Source organism: Heloderma suspectum, chromosome 3 (assembly GCF_057233095.1).
Source record: "Heloderma suspectum isolate Gila_16-S chromosome 3, 16-S_ref, whole genome shotgun sequence".
NCBI classification, from domain to species: domain Eukaryota; kingdom Metazoa; phylum Chordata; class Lepidosauria; order Squamata; family Helodermatidae; genus Heloderma; species Heloderma suspectum.
In genome coordinates this window covers 124,834,784-124,857,403 of record NC_139460.1, presented here as the reverse complement: position 1 = coordinate 124,857,403, position 22,620 = coordinate 124,834,784, and the positions used below count along the sequence as shown (strand labels likewise).

The 22,620-nt window shown below is 44.3% G+C and overlaps 1 protein-coding gene across 2 annotated transcripts in view; it reads left to right on the top strand.

Annotated features, from left to right (window-relative positions):
• Positions 1–22,620, top strand: part of CHST10 (carbohydrate sulfotransferase 10) — a 34,754-nt gene that overhangs the window by 6,774 nt on the left and 5,360 nt on the right. The window contains exons 2-5 of one of the 2 annotated variants that reach the window (XM_084844416.1): positions 4,260–4,398; positions 17,512–17,609; positions 20,677–20,911; positions 22,201–22,306. In XM_084844416.1, the coding sequence (XP_084700542.1) occupies positions 4,299–4,398; positions 17,512–17,609; positions 20,677–20,911; positions 22,201–22,306 (539 nt within the window). In that variant the 5' untranslated portion in view covers positions 4,260–4,298. The remainder of the gene's footprint in view (positions 1–4,259; positions 4,399–17,511; positions 17,610–20,676; positions 20,912–22,200; positions 22,307–22,620) is intronic. The other variant, XM_084844415.1, reaches the window with a different exon arrangement.

Genomic DNA, 22,620 nt, shown 5'->3' with positions numbered 1-22,620 from the left:
TTGACGTTAGTACCTCTACACTCTTTCAGTGGCAGCTTTTGGATATCACGATAAGCTGTGGTTTATCATGATGGGAACAACCCTAGGTTCCTATCATGTATGATAAATCTTGACTTGAACTGACGCTTGTCAGTGCCCTATTCCCATTCAACACTTCCCCGAGTGTCCAGCAAGTCCAGAAAGGGGAGATACTGGTCCCCCCCTTTTGTGGCTCCATTTCAGTGCAGTTACTGCTGCAGCTAGTGTTAAATGGGAGAAGGAGACTGACCGGTGTCAGGTTAACACTTAAAAGTGAGAGGATTACATTGCCAAGTAGGAGACATTGTCCTCCCTACTTCTTCTCTCACTTGGGAGCTTCCTTTGATAGCTGAAACATACAAGGAAATTAACCAGGCAAGGCTACACATATTGCACAGGCGAAAGTAAAATGACCCCATTTGTGTACTTCTGAAGCAGAGAGGGGAAAAAAAGCTGGGAAATGAAAAGGGGTAGCGATTGGAACAGGGAGGGGATCAGGATGAGGAGACAAGACAGGTCTCTGGCACCTGGGACACATGCCAGAGCTGGCTGGAGGACTGAGGGGAAAAGAGGGGGAGAAAAAGCCACAGCAAGCTCAGTCATCAGCAAACAACCAACCCACTGTGGCTTATTCGCAGCGTGTCTTAGTCTGATGTGCGAACCTGCCCAATAACACTGTCCAATAGGCTATATGCTTCTCCTGGTCAGATAGTAAATCTTACCAGGAGGCATTCCTCACAAGGCATTTGCTGTGAATTGGAAGCATTTCAAGGTCATTGGCAGCAGATGACATCATGGCCAATCTGCAGCCACCTCAGAGATTTCCAGTGGAAAAGCTGGATTTTCTGAAACTACTTTTACTCTGTTTTATTTCTTTAATTCGCATTCTCTGCGCTTCTGATGCTGTGTGCCCCTATCCTCTGCATTTACTTTGGCATGATAGCTCTGCCGGGGGGGGGGGGGGCTCTCACCTGGCTGTGACCTCACTGAGCCTTTCCAGCTTTCAGAATCACCCTGCACTCCCATTTTGCCAGTCATTAGCCTTCGTGATGATGGACTTCTCTAATGTTTGCATTACTTTGCTTTTCCATTATTGTGTTAAATTGCATCTCTGATATTGTGTAAAGTCGCTTCTCCGATCTGGTGAGGTCCTGGGAGCCTGTCATTGCAAGTGGGGAGAAAGTGCCAAGAGAAAGGCGGGGGTGGGGTGGTGGTGGAAATAATAACTCTGCAACAATTTGCTGGAATGAGGTGAAATTGTTGTGACTCCTCTCAGAGGGAGCCTTCAGATGCTGCACTCGAGAACTGGGGCTTTTGGCTTCTCAAGTGCGCACATCAAGAAAAATGGGGTGGGAGCAATAACTCCATGGCAGATTGCTGGAATGTGGTGAAATGGGGTGGGGGCGGGGGCGGAGAGATGCTCTCTGGGGGAGTCTTCGGATGCTGCACTCAAGAGCCAGGGATTTTGGCTTCTCAAGGCAAAATTGCACACATTGGGGAACAGGGGAGAGAGGAATGATGCCTCGGTAGATTGCTGGAATGTGGCGAAATTGGGGGGAGGGATGCTCTCATATGGGAGTGTATTAATTGCTCTCCAGTCATCATAATGTAGTAGCAGGGGGGAGCCTGGACATAGGCTAGGAAACAAGCCTCTCTCATTGGTTGAGCAGCCCTGGCAGTTTGATGACATTCAGTTCTACTCCTCCCCCCCAACCTGGAAGTATGTTCCTTTCAAGTGCTTTGTGACCCCATAAAACTGGATTTTAAAGGTGTGGTACATTTGGCTTATCTTGCTTCATGTGTTCCTAATGGACCAAAGCTGATTCTGTGAAAATCCAGATAATATTGCAATGCACTTCTCAGTCCGTTGTCATGAAGATTCCCCCCCCCCCCCCCGGATCCATGACTCAGAAAATTGCAATATAGACCTGATACAAATCTCTCTCCAGGTGCCTTGTACAAAGGGCAGAATAAGATGAAATGATTACATTGTCACATTCTGGCCACCTGCGTCAAAGATGTCTCAAGCCATAGATTTACCAAGATTCTTATCTATTATCCAAATATGGTGTAGGCATAATTCGAAATCCCTGCTGTGTAAATAATTTTCCTCAGGATGTGAAATGTAAGTTCATTAAAAATACAGTTGTTTGAACACGATACATCATACTAAGCAGTACCCTTGCAGACAGTGAGTTTTTTGTATAATTTCTATGTCCGAAATCCTTGTTTATAATCAGGTTATTTTGTGGCCCCAGGATCTGCTCCAATCATCATATCCGCAGTTCAGTTGTAATATGATTTCAGAGCTTTAAATTGCAAGTATTTTACAGCTTTACCTTACTGGCAGTCCAGGAAGGCCATTCTTGTAAGGCGGAGCCCTGATGTACTTACTGGGCTAAGCCATAAACAGGTGATCTTTTCTTGGCTCACTTGTTCTGCCTGTGAAATTTGCTGTGAGGCCCTGGCACATGTTCGTGTCACACTGTGGACTTTGTTTCTAGCACTTTTGCTAATTCACTGTCTGGTCACTGGTTCATCACATATATTCTGTAGAAGAAGTCAATCCTAGGTGATACACAGACAGCTTCCATGGAAGTGGCATGTGATTGATGTTCCCAGAGTTAATTTGTTCCTCTGACTTAGTTTCTCTTCAGATAATAGAAATTGATCTGACAAGAACTCTGTGAAGCTTTAATAATTAAAGTCAGAAAAATGTGTGAATCAGGAAATGTATCAATATTGATTATATTCATCATCTGAATAAGGAGGCTCTGTTTAAAAATGAGTGGCTGTGTTGTCAGGGACCTCAGCTCTGCATATGACTTGAAACAGCAGCAGTAGCAATTAAACCAGTGCTATTCCGATGTGGTGTGTTTAGAAAAAAATGTAGTGTGTACCATTTTGAAAAGAAAAAGAGCTCATTAACAGTGCAATCCTATGAATGTGTATGCAGAACTAAGCCCCATTGGGTTTAGTGGGATGTTATCCAGGTAGCTGTGTATAATAAGTAAACTACCTGGGAGTAAGTCCCATTGAACTCAATGGGGGCTTACTTCTGATTGCAGTGTGATTGCACTTGGATGTTGTCAGTTAAAGAATACGATATTAAGTTCTGTAGATTTGTTCTGAGTGGGCTTGGTGAAAACAGCAGTGTTGATGGGTAACTCTAAAATTGGTGTATTCAGTGTCAGATTGAAAAGCTCACCCTACAAACACAGCACATTTATATGTGTTTTCAAATCTGACTGATAGTTCCAAGCAGTCTGTCGTCCCCTACCCCCAATTAATTGCAAAGTTGTAGTCCAGCTCATCTTGAGGGTACCATGTTGGGGAAGGCTGTTTTCGTGGTTTGATCACTTAATATCATAATTTCACATCTGGTAGATTAAAAAAACACAAACTACATCTGTACAGTAGGGGTAAGCAATGTTTTTAGACCCATGGCCACATTTCACATTTTGAAAAAGTGTCCTGGGCACTACCACAAATTGCCATGGGAGCCATGGCCAATCACAAAATGTGGGGAGCATCCCCCCCCCCCGGATTCTGGCTTTTCTTGCTATGCTTTCCTGTGGCTTCTGGTGTTCTTGTCTTCTTTCTCTTCCCTCCTCCCCAAGCTGTTTTTGGGGAGGGGACCTTTCCTCACCAATGGAGCAATATTGTTCCATTGACTTGAATAGAGGTGGGGAAAAGGGTGCCCTGCCCCAAAAAACAGTTGGGGGTAGGGAAGCTCACCACTGCCAAGGAGTTTGTTGCCCCAAGGGTCCTTGGTGGTGGGTGCCTTTCTCTCCTCAAGCCATTTTTTGTAGGACATTTTTTCTTCCACCTCTACTCAAATCAAATGGAGCAATATCGCTCAATTGATGAACAGAGGTGGGAAAAAGGGTGCCACCCCATCCTGTTCATCTTCCTTAACCTTCCAGATCAGGAAAAGAATGGTGAGTGGAGAGGAGGGCAAGGGGCCTCATGGGCACGCTTGGGGGTCTTGGCACTTGTGGGTGCCATGTTGCTGACCACTGACATAAGGTGGGATGAGGTCTATCTGTATTTGAACCTAGAGTTTTATTATTTTTACGGAGATATGAACACTATAGATTAGGTAGTTCAGAGTCTGCACTGTTAATCCTCGTAACCAAGTATTCTGCAATTGAAAGATGTTTCATTAGTTATAAACTCAGAAAATAGTAAAACAGTATGTATGTATGTATGTATGTATTTATTTATTGTATTTTGAAAAGCAGGAACCAACAGAAGCTATATGGCTCACATCTGACATCATGCACCACCGGTGGCTGCTGTTAGCTGCATGTTTTTGGGTAATATTCATGTTCATGGTTGCTAGCAAGTTCATCACATTGACCTTCAAAGATCCTGATGGTAAGTTTGACCTAATTTATTCTTTACTAATGCAAGTTACTGCAGTCTTAAAAAAAAAGAAAAAGGTCAGTGTCATGTCCAGAGCACTTCTTGGAATGCTACCCCTACCCTTGTTACAAACATAACAGAATGGAAAAGTGCACTGTATAAAGAATTGGTGAATGACAGTGCTTTGACTCTTACAATAACCCTTCTCACTTATAAATCATATGGTGAAAAATGACCTGCCTTCTCTTGTTAAGGACAGGCATAATTTTCTACGACTACTTTTTTTCCCTTTCTTCTTTCTTTTTAAGATAAAGGAATTTAATATGCTGCAATTCAGCATCTGGTTCTACATAAATTAGAGGTATGTGAGAGAAATAATATGAATCTTCCTGACTTTGCTTTCTTTTCCCCTTTCCCCATTGTATATGTTGATTTCAGAATGAGTAACCGCTTGTCTACATGAAAGATCGTTATGAAGCAGCACGCCTCTGGCTTGCAACAGTGTTTTGCAAAAAGAAGTTCGTGTCTAGTTGGCTACTACTTTATTTTGGGAAATTCTTTTAAAGCCATTGCTACGGAATGAATATTCCAACTCTTCCTTGCTTCTTTTTAATGCTGACGTGGGGCAGTGGGATCTCGTTGGTTGAAGGTTTTGGGGGATGGGAGGCTAATCTCCCCCAAAGGGCATCTCTTCACCAGCCTAGAATCCTGCATTTAAAACAGGGCTTTCTGCTTTCATTTTAAATGCAGGATCATGACTCCCTTTTTCACCCGCTTCCTTTCCCCCGTCCCCTTTCCCCTTCCTTCTCCCTGTATCTGAGTCTTCCATTATCTTTCATTGATCTCGCGCCTCTTCTTGCCGCTTTTCCTCTTTTCACTGAGGGAACTCAAGTGGAACACAAGGGTAATTTGATAGTTCATTATCTGTGATCCATTTAAAAATGGAACAAAGGGCATTTAGTGCAGGAGACGCCTTGGAGGTTCACGGCGTCATGTAAAGAGCCCGCAAACTTCCTTGAAGGATCTCAGTCACAGGATAAAAGCTCTGTGTGAAGAAAGCTTTAATCTACATGTGACAAGGAGAGTTGGGTACAAAGATTTTATATACATCATGGAATGTAAAAAAGGAATGTTAAAATAAGGAAGTACAAATTCTCTAACACAGCACTAAACATTTTGTGTAGCAATTTAAAGTGCTTCCTTTTCAAGGTAATTTGTAATGTATTGTTTGTGCTTAAAATTCCCTGTCTTGTTCCTTATTCATTTCTGTCCTCTGCTGTTTGATTGACAAATAACATATAGGTTTTTGCTTAGCTTAAGTAACCCAGATGTTATTAAACTGAGAATGAGTTGAAATCTACTTGATGATACTGCAGTGTCTCTGTTTTCTTTATCTGCTGATGTCTTTTGAGAGTAGGTTGAAGTCTTTCATGCGATGTGTAGTGTAGATAGTGTTGGGGTGGTCGTAGACATCATGATATCAGTTTTTTCATTTTCCTGTAATATAAAAAAAGCCTTTAAGCATAGTAATGACCGAGTTGATAAAAGACATATCACAAATCTGTCTTGCAATCTCTTTGGAGGTGGGTCAAAGAGGAAGACTAGCGCTGGTTAACTTGGGGCCTTTCTGCATGATTTTGGGGTTTTTTTACATACTAAATACAAATCCTCCTCCTCTCCCCCTTTCCTACTTAAAGTTCAATCACCTTCGCTTAAACTAGTCTTAATTGTTGAGGGAACTACATTTTATTTATTTATTAAATTTATTAATCGCCCATCTGGCTGGTCACCCAGCCACTCTGGGCGAAGTACAACACACCATAAAACAATTTAAAACAATAAAATTCTACCATAATTTTTTTTTTTTTAAATACCCTAACCCACCCCAAATGCCTGCCTGAACAACCACGTTTTTAATGCACGACGGAAGCTCATTAAAGAGGGGGCATGATGGAGTTCCCTAGGGAGGGAGTTCCACAGAGTGGGGGCCACCACAGAAAAGGCCCTCTCCCTCGTCCCCACCAGTCTAGCTGTCCTGGCTGATGGGACAGAGAGAAGGCCATCCAAGGCTGATCTTGTTAAGCGGCCTGTCTGGTGCTGCTGGAGGCGCTCCTTAAGATAGGCTGGGCCGGAACCATATAGGGTTTTAAAGGTCAAAACCAACACCTTGAATTTGGCCCGGAAAACAACTGGTAACCAGTGCAACTCCTTCAGCACTGGAGTGATGTGATCTCGCCGGCGGCTGCCTTTAATCAGACGAGCCGCCGCGTTCTGTACCAGCTGCAGCTTCCGAACCGTCTTCAAGGGTAACCCCACGTAGAGCGCATTACAGTAGTCTAAACGAGAGGAGACCAGGGCATGTACTACCGATGGGAGCAGATGGTCGGGAAGGAAGGGGCACAGCCGCCGTATCAGATGGAGTTGATACAGCGCTGTCCGGCTCACAGCTGACACCTGAGCCTCCATGGACAGCTGGGAGTCCAAAATGACCCCCAGGCTGCGGACCTGGTCTTTCAAGGGTAGCCGTACCCCATTCAACACCAGGTCAACATCCCCCAGCCTCCTCTTGTCTCCCACCAAAAGTACCTCGGTCTTGTTAGGGTTCAGCTTCAGCTTATTCCTCCCCATCCAGCCACTCACCGTCTTCAGACATTTGGACAGGGATTCTACGGCCAACCTTGGTGAAGATTTGAATGAGAGGTATAGCTGCGTGTCATCCGCATATTGATGACACTGCACCCCAAACCTCCTGATGATAGCCCCCAGCGGCTTCACATAGATGTTAAATAGCATCGGGGAGAGGATGGAACCCTGTGGCATCCCACAAGTAAGTGGCCACGGGTCTGAAACCTCCTCTCCCAGTGCTACCCTCTGGTACCTGCCGGAGAGGAAGGACCGGAACCACCGCAATACAGTGTCTCCAGTGCCCAACCCCTCCAGGCGATCCAGGAGGATACCGTGGTCAATGGTATCAAAAGCTGCTGAGAGGTCGAGGAGAACAAGGAAGGAGCATTCACCCCTATCCAGAGCCCTCCTCATATCATCCACCAAGGCGACCAAGGCCGTTTCTGTCCCATGCCCAGGCCTGAAGCCCGACTGAAATGGGTCTAGAGAATCAGTTTCTTCCAAGTGTGCCTTCAACTGCACCGCCACCACCCGCTCAATCACCTTGCCCAAAAATGGCAGATTTGAGACTGGACGAAAGTTGTTCAGAACTTGAGGATCCAAGGAGGGCTTCTTTAAGAGCGGTCTTATCACTGCCTCCTTGAGGGCTGATGGCATCACTCCCTCCTCAAGGGAGGCGTTCACCACCGCCTTGATCCCCTCACCCAGTCTCTCTCTGCAGCTCATAATAAGCCAAGATGGGCAAGGATCAAGTAAGCAGGTGGTCAGCCTTACAGATGAAAGCACCTTGTCCACTTCATCAGGAGGAAGAAGCTGGAACCGATCCCACAAAACCAGTTTGCCACAGGCCGCCTCTTGCTCACTAACTGTATCCACAGCGTGCAGAGTAACACACCTAATCTGATCAATTTTATCTGCAAAATGCCTTGCCAAAGCCTCACAGGAGGCCTTAGAATGCTCCAGTGGTTCCGGAGCCACAGGACCGACCAGGCTCCGGACCACTTGGAACAGCCTCCTGGGACAGCACTCTGCAGACGCGATGGAGGCAGCATAATATTCCTTTTTTGCTGCCTTCACCGCCACGTGATAGGCTGAAGATACAGCTCTAGCCCGTGTCTGATCGTCTTTGGAGCGAGACTTCCGCCACCGGCGCTCTAGCCGTCTCACCTCCTGTTTCAGAGCTCGTAACCGCGGATTGAACCATGGTGCAGTCCGAGCCCTGTTCAGGGGGAGAGGGCGTTTCGGAGCCACCCGATCTAATGCCCCAGTGATTGCGGCATTCCAGCCACCCACCAGGGTCTCGACCGAGTGGCTGTTGGCATGCCCCAGAGAATCCCCAAGCGCGTTCAGGAATCCATTTGGATCCATAAGACGCCTGGGGCGGACCATTTTAATGGGTCCTCCACCCCTGCGGAGGGGTTGTGGAACCGAGAAGTCCAACATCACCAGATAGTGATCTGACCATGACAAGGGGGTGGTGGATATACCCCCGACTTCCAGATCACTCCCCGCTTCTCCAGAAACAAACACAAGGTCTAGTGCATGACCGGCTACATGGGTGGGCCCAGTTAGAATATGGTGCAGCTCCCAGGAGGCCATGGTCTCCATGAAGTCCCGAGGTGCTCCTGTGAGGATGGCCTCCGAATGTACGTTGAAGTCCCCCAACACCAGTAAGTTAGGGGACTGTACACGCACATCAGAGACCACCTCAAGCACCTCGGCCAGGGAGTCAGTCGTGCAGCGGGGTGGACGGTACACGAGCAGAATCCCCAGACTGCCCTTCGGGCCCAACCTCCAGTACATGCACTCAGCAACCTTGGTCTCCCGGAGAGGGGGTCTGGTGAAGACCAAGGACTCGCGGTAGATAACAGCCACTCCCCCTCCCCGATCCCCAGCCCTCGGCTGCTGTGCATACGAAAATCCGGCTGGACACATGGCTGCAAGGGTTGGAGCAGCAGCCTCAGCCAGCCAGGTCTCCGTAATACATGCCAGGTCTGCACCCTCATCCAGGATCATGTCATGGATGAGGGAGGTTTTCTGGGTAACAGACCTGGCATTGCAGAGCAGCAAACGAAGGCCAGAAGATGGTTTCCATGCACTCAAAACACATTCATTGCTATTAATTTTTTAAACTAATTATCGATGTGTCAGAACGCCTCACTCCGGTACCTGTTCTATTTTGTTAACTTAAAAAAAAGTTTTATTGTGAGTGATTTAATTCTTTGAAAGCTGTGTACCAGGTTGTCCCCCTTCCAACCAGCCTTGCAGCAATGTCTTGTGATTTAGTGAGGCTTTATTTTTGTTTGCGTTCTTATGCCTAGGGCATTGTGCTCCCTTCCCTCACCTACAGTACAACCGTCTTCGTGAAATGACATCTTGCCAGACTTAGTTTAAAGACTTAGTTTATGGCACATGGCAGCTGAACTGTCTGTCCCTATAGCAAGGCTGTTTCCCTCACCCTCCTTATATATGTGCAGATGGAATATCACACGAATGTCTCTATTTCACAGTGGCTAAAATGAGCTTTTTAGGAACTGATTGTCATCACCTTCTGGAAATTACCAGTAAATCCACACTCTGTGAATTTGCTTGTAAAAATGGAGTGATGTATTTGGGTATTTATACAAGACTATGGATTGGATCCAAACCTGTCTTCCATTCATGGAAGAGGTTCAGTCCAACAGAGGCATCTGTGAACTAAAGTGGGGGAGGCAATTTTTCACCATTTCCTTCGGCAGCACCCAGCACCACCTCCCACACTGTTCTTGAGGGCCCTCCAACCCTCTGGAGCAGATTTTCAGGGACTGCAGGGAAAAGAGGAGAATTGGTGAAAATGGCCTCCTCACAGGAGGCAAGAGTGGCCCATTCATTCTGTGAGAGCTGGACTATAAGGAAGGCTGAGTGCCGAAGAATTGATGCCTTCGAACTGTGATGCTGGAAAAGACTCTTACGAGTCCCCTGGACTGCAAGGAGGTCAAATCAGTCAGTCTTAAAGGAAATCAACCCTGAGTGCTCATTGGAAGGACAGATACTGAAGCTGAAGCTCAAATATTTTGGCCACCTAATGCGAAGAGAAAACTCCCTGGAAAAGACCCGGATGCTGGGAAAGATTAAAGGCAAAAGAAGGGGACGGCAGAGGATGAGATGGCTAGATAGCATCACCGATGCAAGAACATGAACTTGAGCACACTCCGGAAGAGAGCGGAGGACAGGAAGGCCTGGCGTGCTATGGTCCATGGGGTCACGAAGAGTCGGACACGACTTAACGACTGGACAACAGCAACAACATGGGTTAATTAAGAGCAAACCATGGGTTTAACCCACAACCCAAGTTCTTGGGTTTGGATATCATGGTAACCTACAAGCGTGGCATTCATAGGTTGTTGCTGGAAACTGGAATCATAGAATAGTAGGGTTGGAAGGGGCCTACAAGGCCATCGAGTCCAACCCCCTGCTCAATGCAGGAATCCAAGTCAGAGCATCCCTGACAGATGGCTGTCCAGCCTCGTCTTGAACACCTCCAGTGTGGGAGAGCCCACCACCTCCCTAGGTAATTGGTTCCATTGTCGTATTGCTCTAACAGTCAGGAAGTTTTTCCTGATGTTCAGCCGGAATCTGGCTTCCTGTAACTTGAGCCCATTATTCCGTGTCCTGCACTCTGGGATGATCAAGAAGAGATCCTGGCCTTCCTCTCTGTGACAACCTTTCAAGTACTTGAAGAGTGCTATCATATCTCCCCTCAGTCTTCTCTTCTCAAAACTAAAATTGCCCAGTTCTTTCAGTCTCTCTTCATAGGGCTTTGTTTCCAGTCCCCTGATCATCTTTGTTGCCCTCCTCTGAACCTTCTCCAGTTTGTCTGCATCCTTCTTAAAATGTGGTGCCCAGAACTGGACACAGTACTCCAGATGAGGCCTAACCAGTGCTGAGTAGAGGGGAGCTAGTACTTCCTGGGATTTGGAAGCTATGCTTCTATTAATGCAGCCCAAAAGAGCATGTGCCTTTTTTGCAGCCACATCACATTGTTGGCTCATATTCAGCTTGTGATCGACAACAATTCCAAGATCCTTCTCGCTTGTGGTGTTGTTGAGCCACGTATCCCCCATATTGTAACTGTGCATTTGGTTTCTTTTTCCTAGGTGCAGAACTTGGCCTTTATCCCTATTAAATGTCATTCGGTTGTTTTCTGCCCAGCGCTCCAGTCTATCCAGATCACTTTGAATTTTGTTTCTGTCTTCCAAAGTATTAGCTATCCCGCCCAATTTTGTGTCATCTGCAAATTTGATCAGCATTCCCTGCACCCCCTCCTCCAAGTCATTAATAAAAGAGCACTGGGCCCAGGACTGAGCCCTGCGGTACCCCACTCATTACCTCTCCCCAGTTTGAGAAGATCCCATTGATAAGCACTCTTTGAGTCCGATTCTGTAGCCAACTGTGGATCCACTGGATCGTTGTTTCATCTAGCCCACTTTGAGCTAGTTTGCTCATCAGGATATCATGGGGCACTTTGTCAAAAGCTTTGCTGAAGTCGAGGTATATGATGTCTACAGCATTCCCATGGTCCACAAGGGAGGTGACTTGATCAAGAAATGAGATCAGATTCGTCTGGCAGGATTTGTTCTTGACAAATCCATGTTGGCTGCGAGTAATCACTGTATTGTTTTCAAGGTGCTTCCAGATGGATTGCTTTATGATCTGCTCCAGAATTTTCCCAGGGATTGATGTCAGACTGACTGGTCTGTAGTTCCCAGGTTCCTCCTTTTTGCCCTTTTTGAAGATAGGGACAACGTTAGCCCTCCTCCAGTCATCTGGCACTTCCCCCGTCCTCCATGATTTCTCAAAGAGAATAGACAGTGGTTCTGAGAGTTCTTCTGCCAGTTCCTTTATTACTCTAGGATGCAGTTCATCTGGCCCTGGAGATTTGAACTCATTCAAAGTAATTCGGTGTTCCTTGACCATATGCCTATCGATCTCAAGCTGCAATCCTGCCCCTTCAGCCTGTACTTCGCCTTGGCCAGGGGGGTCATAGACCCTCTTTTGGGAGAAGACTGAGCCAAAGTAGGAATTGAGTACCTCTGCCTTTTCTTTGTCATCTGCTATCATTTTGCCATCCTTATTTAATAGCTGAACCACCATTTCTTTCCTCTGTCTTTTACTATGCACGTAGCTGAAGAAAGCCTTTTTGTTGCTTTTAACATCCCTCGCTAACCTCAGCTCGTTCTCAGCTTTAGCCTTCCTGACACCATCCCTGCAATTCTGTGCTACCTGCCTGTACTCTTCCTTTGTTACTTGGCCTTCTTTCCACTTCCTATATGTGTCCTTTTTTGTTTTCAGGTCATCCCTAAGCTTTTTGTGAAGCCACATTGGCTTCTTCTGTTGTCTTCCACCTTTTCTTCTTGTTGGAATTGTTTGTGATTGTGCCTTGAGAATTTTCTTTTTTAAAAGCTCCCACCCATCTTGGACTCCTTTTCTCGTTAGCGTCACTTGCTATGGGACCTTACTGATCATTGTTCTGAGTTTGTTAAAATCAGCTTTCCTAAAATCCAGGGTACGCGTTTGACTAAACTCAGCTTTTGCTTCCCTTAGAACCAAGAACTCAAGTACAACATAGTTGCTTTCCCCCAGAGTTCCTGTAACTGCTACTTTATCCACTAAGCCATCTCTGTTGGTTAGGATCAAGTCAAGGACAGCCGATCCTCTAGTTCCTTCCTCTACTTTCTGTAGGAGGAAGTTATCTGCTACACAAGTCAGGAATTTCCTGGAGGGGCCATGTTTGGCAGAATTTGTCTCCCAACAAGTATCGGGGAAATTGAAGTCTCCCGTTACTACTACATCATGCTTCCTTAAAACGTTGGCTATTTGCTTTTCAAAAGTTTCGTCTTCTCCTTGATTGGGTGGCTGGTAGTAGACCACCAGGTTCCTTTTATTCTTTGCTCCATTTATTTTGATCCAGATGCTCTCGATGGGGCTACCAAGCTCATCCTCCTGTATTTCTTTGCAGAGATATGCAGTGCAACCCCACCTTCCTTTTTGTTCCTCCTGTTCTTTTTGAACAAGTTATATCCTTCAATTACTGTATTCCAGTCATGAGAGTCATCCCACCAAAACTCAGTTATACCTATCAAGTCATAATTTCCCTCCTGTATTAAGAGTTCAAGTTTGTTCTGTTTGTTTCCCATACTCTGGGCATTAGTATATAGACATCGAAGACCATGTGCTTCATAGTCTGGCTTTCTTCCTACATGTGTCTGAAGACTATTATTGGGTGCTATCAGAGCTGTTCTCTCCGTTGCACTGCATGCACCTACGTCCATTGTTACCCCCAACATTACATCTCCCTTCCCCGTAGGATTCAGTTTAAAGCCCTCCTGATGAAGTTCTTCATGCTGTGGCCAAACACATTCTTCCCATCCTTTGTGAGGTGCAACCCGTCCCTTGCCAACAGCCCATCTCCCAGGAAGTATAGCCCGTGGTCCCAGAATCCAAATCTCTCTCGTTGGCACCACCTTCGTAGCCAGTCATTCACCTGGAGTATTTTTCGTTCCCTTTCTATCCCTCTTCTAACTACTGGAAGGATGGATGAGAAAACTATCTGGGCCCCAAAGTTCTTGAGTTTCCTTCCCAAAGCTTCAAAGTCTGACGTGATTTCTTCGTAGCTCCGCTTGGCGGTATCGTTTGTTCCCCCATGGATGAGAAGAAAGGGATACCTGTCAGTGGGCTTTATGAGTGCAGGCAACCTTTCAGTCATGTCTCTAATCCTTCCTCCTGGGAGACAACATACCTGGCGAGTCCACAGATCTTCGCGACATACTTGGGTCTCGATCCCACGCAGCAAGGAGTCTCCCACTACTACTACTCTTCTCTTCTTGTTGTTGTAGGCCTGGGTTTCATCACCTCTGTTTGACTGACCTTCAGCCTCTTGCTCACTTTCATGCAGGTTCCCCTGTGATTCTTCCTCTGCAGGCTGTCCTCCAGTCTCATCCGCAAGTACCTGGAATCACTTCCACAGCTCCACTGCTTCCACTGGTGCAGAGTGGCGTCTAGTTCTTCTTCTCCTGTCACCCTTTTCCAAGGAGTATCCTCTACTTCATTTTTCCTCTTCTCTCTCAGCATTTTCCTCTTCTGCCTCAGCTTGCTGTTGCTCTTCTAGCTTCTGTTCTTCACTTTGCTGCTGTAGTTCCACTGTTCGTGTTCTCTTATTCCGTGGAGGGTCGGCAGTTGCCACTCCAGTCCTCTTACTTTTTCTTCCAGCAGTGTGATCAACTTGCACTTGTTGCACGTGTAGGCCATGTTGATCTCAGGCAAGAAAACAAACATTGCGCACACCTTGTAGGTCACCACCACTGGAGAGTCTTTTCCTTCCATAGTCTCTATTGCCTTTTTGTTTCTAGCTTTCTGATTGTACTGGAATAGCCTGTGCTTTGTCCTCTATTCAGTGGAGGTTAAAAACAAAGTCCCACTGGTATGGAAGTGTGTTACAAGTAAAAGAAATTAAAAAATAAAATAAAATAAATGTTAGGGGCCGCCCCCTTGTCCTCCCCTGCTGAACTCCCCCAGCCAGCTCTTGTTTGCTCTCCCTGTTCACTCGCTCTGATCGCTCTCTCTTTAGGAGGTTGCTTGCTTGTATAGCCCCTAGACCAGCTGGAGCAGCTTCCTCTGCTCTGCTCACATAGGAGGCGAGAAATAGACCTTCTCAATTACCTTGCCCAAAAATGGTAAATTACTTACTGGCCTATAATTATTGAAGTCTAGGGGGTCAAGGGACGGCTTCTTCAGAAGCAGTCTAACAATTGCTTCTTTCAGACACGATGGAAAATTACCTTCCCTTAGGGAGGCATTAACAATATTCAGCAAAAATTGCTTTACCACCTCCCCTCCCTGGACTACAAGCCAGGATGGGCAGAGAGTAAAGGGCAAGTTGTCTTTTTGACCAAATCAAGCAGCTTGTCCACATCATCAGGAGACACAAGCTGAAAATTATCTAGTTTAATCATGCAAGCAGAGTTGCTGGACACCCTACTGTTGATTTCTGTGTCTACAACAGCATCCAAGTCGGCTCATATCTGAGAGATTTTATCTGCAAAAAACTAATTAAAGATGTCATAGCGAGTACTGAAGGCTCTTAAGATTGGAGGGGGCAGGGGAGAGAGGCTGACTCAGTTCCCAAGCACCCTGAACAGTTCAGCTAGGCACAGGTTTCCAGACGCGATATGTGTAGAGTAGAAAGGTCTCTTCACTGCACATACTGCCACCTCATAGGTCTTCACATGATCCCTTTGACATGTCTTGTCAGATTCAAGGAGCATACTGAAGTCGCCCAGGACTAAAAGCCTGGGCGACTCCGAGACCAGCTCTTTGAGCTCAGTTAGGGACTATGCTAGGTAGCGAGGTGGCCGGTCCACTAACAGAATTTGCTAGTCCCAAGGCTGAGGTATACACACTTGATGTGAGCCAGTTCCTTCACAGTGAGTCTGGTCAGTGGATGTTATCTTTGTGGACCACTGCTACGCCACCTCCCTGTCCGCTTCTCCTTACCTGCTCTACCACGGAGTACCCAACCGGGAGAAGCTGTGTCCATACAGGCCCGCTTATCTCCCCCAGCCAAGTCTCCATAATGCATACCAGGTCAGCTTTTTCATCCAAGAGTAAATCATGGATTATTTCAATCTTACTCTGGACTGACCTGGCATTGCAAAGGAGCAGGCAAAGATTCTGCGGGTGGCTTGGCCCACTCCCCAAGGTACCTGGGCTTGACAGGGCAACCAGAAGGCTGGATAGGTTAAAATACCTGCCCTCCCTTCTATGAGTTTTTGCTGTGCCAGCACCTTATCTCCTCATGCCCCCCACCACTGTTATTGCCTCCCCTATACACATAATGCTGACTTTGTCTCAAAAAAGACGTCAAACTCAGCAACATTCAGCCGAATAAAACACAGTCAAGCCCAACTTCACATCTCTCACCTGGAATGCACACCTAACACTCCTCTCCCAACTATTACTGGGTGGGGGAGGGGGCACAATTCAATACCAGCAGGCTCTCACCCTAGGGTATAAAATCACTTCCATCTCACCTTCAATACTTAGGCCATAAAAATAATAAAGAGCCTAACTGGAAAAACAAATTCAAAGGCCACATACCCCCAACCTCCAGACAACCCCCCAAATCCCCTCCTCTCTCCCCATAAGGGGAAGGGAAAGAAGGGAAAAACAGAGAGAAGAGAGAACAACCAAGGGATATGACCCTTGCCCTCACTGGCCCCCCAAAGTGGCTCCTCCAAAGGGGTGATCCCCCTTTGGTGTCTCCCCCTTTGGGGGTGCTGCTACCCACATCGGCTTGCCTTAAGTCCAGGCCCCCTGGAGGGACAGCCCATGGCTGGATGCCAAACACTCCAAGGGAACCGGGTCCTCAGCTGTTTCAGGGAGCCAGAAATAATGAGCCCTTCCCAAGGCCAGACAGGCTGCTGTAGCAGCTGTGAAGGAGCAGGGAGCTGATGCTGGTCAGAGGAAACATTTTGTTTCACCCTGTATGGAATGGGGAAACACTTCCTTAAAAAAATGAGCACAGGAAACAAGTAGTTTTCCCCATTTGGCACGTTTTGGTTGGATTCACTGAAAAATACATTCTTCCACTGCAAACTCCCATTATTGTATTCTTCTGTTGAGTATAATTTAAGTTCATTAGTTTCTGCAATAATGTATAATTTGTCAGTTGGATTACATTGCATTCAAGTTGCTAAATTTGTGATTTATTTATTTTATTTTCTCTTTCAAGTACAGTTTGTTAATACAGGAATTTAACTGTTGGCTGGATTCAGATTAGGTATATGCAGCTGGACTGGTGGAAGCAGACTTCCCCGTCCCTCCTCCCAATGGCAGCCCCTCCAGCCCACCCACCCAAATGCTACACAGAGGGTTGGAAGACCCTGCTGAAAGGGTAGACTGTGGTGTGGGGGTATCCTGTAAAGTTGGGCAGAGGCATTTTCCTGATTTAAGAGGCTTCCCCATCCCCCCTTTTTATAGCTAGACCCTCTTCCTTTCCTCCTATATATAATCAAGGAACTAACAATGCCAAATCATTACCACAGTGGGGGGTCATTTCTCCTGTTGTTCTACAGCAGCTTTCCCCAACATGGTGCCTTCCAGATGTTATGGACTATATTCCCATAAGCCCCAGCCACAATGGCCAATGGTCAAGGATGATGGGAGTTGTAGATGGCACCACACTGGGGAAGGCTGTTTTTCAGAAATCATTGTCTGCACATAGTCTTTGAGAACCATGGTAACTATAGGTTTGTATTGTATTATTTTAAATATTTGCATTGTATTTTATATGTTTAACTGTATTACATTTTAGTCTTTTAAGTGTTTGTAATCTACCCAGAGAATGTTTGTTATTGGGCGGATTAAAAATATAAGAAAATAAATACATGTTACCAGAGATTGGTGATATTGCATGATAAAAAATAGTTGCCTTTTGTTCAATTCTTTTTTCTTCTTGTCTAGTTTATGTTGCCAAGCAAGAGCCATTAATACTGACAGCTATAACTGAAGTAGAAAAAATTCAAGTGATGAAAGAGAAGAGGCTACCTGGAGAGTTTCAGGTATGTGTTGCTGACACAGAATTGAAGCGGTAAAATGATGATCGATGGTATGGCTGTACCAGCACTTCCTATCACATTTCATTACCACAATACTTAAAAACAGTAAAAAAAAAAAAAATTAAGTGCGAGTGGTCGTTGGGATAATCCAAGAAACCTGCTATCCCTGGAATGCTTTCCTTGTATTTAGTGGGAAATGACTATTGCATAGCTTAATAGCAGAGCTGGGAACATATGGCCCTCCAGATGCTGCTGGACTGCAATGCCCATCAGCCATAGCCAGAATAGTCAGTGGTGAGGGATAATGGGAGTTGCAGTCCAACAACATCTGGGGGGGGACACATTCCCCATCCCTGTTTTATGGTGTAGCACTGTTTCAGGTGACAGTCTTTGCTTCAGAACAGTGAACTTCCTTGGGCCTGTAGATTCACTTCTAAACTGAAGTTGAATAAGAGGGGGTAAATGTGGAATAACTTAAAACTGCCTTGCCAGATCAGGCCAAGGGGTCCACCTCATCTAGCATTCTCTTTCTGGCATCAGCTATCCAGATGCTTCCAGAGGTTCACAAGCAAGGCATGGTGGTGATGGTCTTCCCCTGTCTCAAGCATCTACTATTCAGAAGCGCACCCCCTTTGAAACAAAAGCTTCCCTTTAGCTATCATGGCTGATACCCATAGATTAATGGAGGATCAATCCATTTCGGCTGCAATCCTATACCCACTTATCTGGGGGTAAGACCTATTGAACACAATGGTACTTACTTCTGAGTGGACATGTACAGGATTGCACAGTTAATCTTTTTTTAAAGCCATCTAAATTAGTGGCCATCAGCACATCTTTTGTGAATTCAAATCATAAGTCAAATTATACATTCTGTGAAGAATTACTTGGTATTTTTTGGCCTGAGTATACTGCCAATTAATTTCATTTGGTGGTGACTACAAGTTCCAGCCCAATGAAAAATGAGAGAAGTATCTTTTTCCATGCCATTATTTAAAAAAACGCACACACCAAGTTCCACTCCTTGTTTTTTATTTATTTTGTATTACTTTGCTAAAAGAAAAAGCTCTAAGTGATCCAAACATTTTGAGTCCCTTCTCTTTCATCTTATATATCCATTTTGAGGTGTGTCACTAGAACTGTAAGCAGTATTCCAAATCTTTCTTCCTTTTTTTTTTAGTTTTTGAAATGTGGCCTCACCATGAGACTCTGATACTTGCCATTTACACTCTTAGGATTTCTCTCTCAATGGGCTAGTTTGGATGATCAAACACACCACTGTAGTTTAAATAAGCCACAGTGGCTTGTTCTAATCCCTGGTGTGTGCTGGTAAATGCTGGGCACATTTTCTCTAATTACCTGCCTGGGTGCAACTTTGTCATCGAAACCTGGGTGGCATGGCTTGTTTGACAGGGAAAAAATCCTCAAATAACCTCAAACAAACCATGCTGCTTGGGTTCAGACAACACAAGCCATGCCTGAGTAAGTAATTAGGGAAATGGCCCCTGGCACACATGGGGGATTAAAACAAATCACCATGGCTTGTTTTGATGGTGCAAACTGGGTCTGTGTGTTTATTATTGCGATGAGTTTTTGTTGTGCAGGAGCTTAGCTTTATATACAAATAAATCTTTAAAATGGGTAATGCTGAATTATTAGAAGGCTAGGCTGAGAAGACTGAAGAACCAATTACAGAACTACTGATAGGAACATGGATCTAACAGCTCACTTTCTAATGCATGTGTTAAATACCATTTATTTAAAGGTCACTTGCATTTAAGCAAGTATACTCAGGATGGCAGCTTTTATGAGAGGATTGTGACAAACTTTCCACCTTGAAAAATAGCATTTTGCCTAAATTAATGTAGTGTTTCATATGCATACACAGTTGGTGTAAGTAACCATATGAAAGCAAAGAGAAATGCATTAGGTCATCACTATTTAGAAGTAAAGTACCTTTTCATTCATTCCATTTATTACATTTCTATACTGCCTAATAGCTGAAGCTCTCTGGGTGGTTTACAAAGATTAAAAACCATTATAATACATTATACAAAGTGTAAAAACCATTTACATACTAACATATAGACAGACAGCACAGACACACATATATCTAAAACCATTTTAAACAATCAACTATAAGAAAACTTCATATGTTCCCAGATGCCTGAGAGAAGAGAAGGGTCTTAACCTGCCACCGAAAAGATAACAATGTTGACACCAGGTGGGCTTTATCGAGGATATCGTTCCATAAAGGGGGGGGGGATGACCACCAAGAAGGCCCTCACAACTTCTTTGCAGTAAGGTATACAGCAGGGGGATGGTGGGATTGTACATTGGCTTAACCTATATGATCTGACAAAGGCAACAAGGGAGAGAGAACAAAAATGTTCTTTTTGTTTTAATGTTGTTGTGATTTTATTAGGTTTTATTGTACATTGCTTTGAGGGCCTTTGTGGGCAGAAAAGCGAGATATAAATACATTTTAATAATAAAACATAAATACAACAATAATGCATATTATTTTTCTAAAAATGTTGGTGTCAAATTCAAAACTACACATCCATAGCTTCATTGTACAATTGTACTTCACAGTGTACAATTGTATCGTAGAAATATTGTACACGTTAAGGGAAGAGGAAGATAAGAAGCTAGGATAATTTTTTTTAAAAAAGATGGAACTTTTACAAATCTAAAACTGTTCTCTTTCAACAGTTTTATTTGTTGTAATAATCTCATTTGTAATTTTGAAGCAAAAGCAAACCCCATTTGTGTTTCATGGTGCAGATAAAGAACATTAATTTTGGTCAGCCAACAATTAAAATGCAATTTGGTATGTATTTGTGTTTCTATTTCATTGTCAAAGCTATAAATTTGAATATCGGATGAGGATGTGTTTCATGTAACGCTTAGTTTTATTTCTGTACCATTAAGATCAAGCTACTTTGCATCACGTTGAAAGATATTGATATGCCTAATTTGTTTTAAAATGTGAACTGGAAAGTAAAATTTCCCCTTTTGCTCTTGTCTTCTCCTCCCTGCTCCCCCCTTTTTCCCATTTTATACTAAGATGATAGGAAGAGGTCTGTCTGATGACCTTGTACATCAACCTCTGGTCCATATGGAAAGGCTTGAGCTACTCAGGAACGTGTGCCAAGATGCATCACTGAAAAACCTCACCCACACTACTCTTTCAAAATTTGTTTTGGACCGAATATTTGTATGTGACAAGCAAAAGATCCTCTTCTGTCAAACTCCAAAAGTTGGCAATACTCAGTGGAAGAAAGTCTTGATTGTTTTAAATGGTACCTGTTCACTTTTAAAGTCTGAAGTATGTACTTGCTTGGATAGAAAAGCTTCAACCAGCAAAGTTTAAAGATCAATTGTTGCTGTAGCCTGATTTATTTTAATGCCAGTATTTCATTCCTTGTAATTTTATATTCTGTATTTTTTGGACATGTTCTTAAAAAATTCTACAAACTTTCAGTTCTCACTGTTCTACTTATATGAACTGTGCCAATAAAGGACAACTTGGCATGTATTGTGGGACTTGCTGCCAAGGTTATTGGAAATGATTCTTAGTTGGGTTTTAAACAAGGGAAAATTTAAGTGTCTGCTAAAGCAAAATGATCAAGTTACTCCTACTTGGTAAAATAAGACCCCCCCCCACTGCCCCCATGTTTAACTGAAATTACATCACATTGCCATACCTTTAACATTCCAGTTTGATTGGATTTGATTTCTAACATTCAGATCTTGCACCTTCAGAGCCACTACCCAGGACAGATTACAATCAAGAATAAAATCACAGTTACAAACATACTACTACTACTAATAACAACATACTAGAAACCACAATCGAACACAAGGGTAAAATTATAATTTATTTGAATGGCATTTTGGAAATCAATACAAGACAAAATAGAAAACAACAGAGAAGACTCAGTATTGTGTGTATTAAATTAGCTAAATACAGTGTAAACATCTTTTGTTTCAGTGCTTTGCTTGAAAGGGCAGTATTGCTTAGTAGTGGTGTGTGTCAGGGAATATGGGCTAGGACCTCACCTGGGATGTTTGTACTCAGAGTTATCTTTGGACACAGAAGGGTATGAGGAACTGCAATACCTGACTATGTGATGGGCAGATTGCATGAATTCTCTAGATTGGCTAGATAGCAATGCTAGGGCAGATATCAATGTCTTCTGTCCACATCTGGTCAACAAAACAGTATCTTCTACCCATTGTACTTCAGGCACCAACTGTTCCAGCTTCAGTAACTGATCTCCGGGATTCTCTGATTTTGAGAACACCTTCCAAGTCTAGAATCTGGTACAGCTGCCTATAGCCCTGGCAGTATGGATAACTGCCAGAGAAGATATTACATGTGGAGTCTGAATGTCTTTGTGTAGAACTCTTTGAGTTGCCAGGGGAAAGAGATTTTGCTAGAATCCACAGCTTTTTCTTTTTTAAAGTAACTTGTTTGTCGTCATGCTAGCAGAGATAAGCAATTATATGACAGCCACCAGTACAGAAGAGAGAATGGGACAATCGGAAAGGTTTCTTTCTAAAAACATGTCCTAACTTATTTCCTCAGGAGCTTTTTCTTCCATAGGGGACATCCCGGAGAACATTGTGCATGACCATGAGAAGAATGGTTTACCACGCTTATCTTCCTTCAGTGACTCTGAAATCCAAAAACGGTAAGAAGTAATTAATGTATTACTTTAAATTTCTGTCTTGCCTTTCCATCAAAAATGGTGCTCAAGGTGACTGTAATGTGTCTGAACCAAAGAGGAAACTTGTTTTGAAAACCCACACTTGACCAAATAAGAACTATGGTGTATTTTGTGTCTTCAAGATAGGCCACATGGAACCCTTGCAAATGAAGTGAATTCATATTAACTTTGTTTAAATTAATTAAGATGTTACAATGCTCCAGCCAAATGTGCTGGGGGTTGGGGAGAATGGAGAACAACCTTGAAATAAGTGGGGGTGTTGATGGGGGAAATAGGTT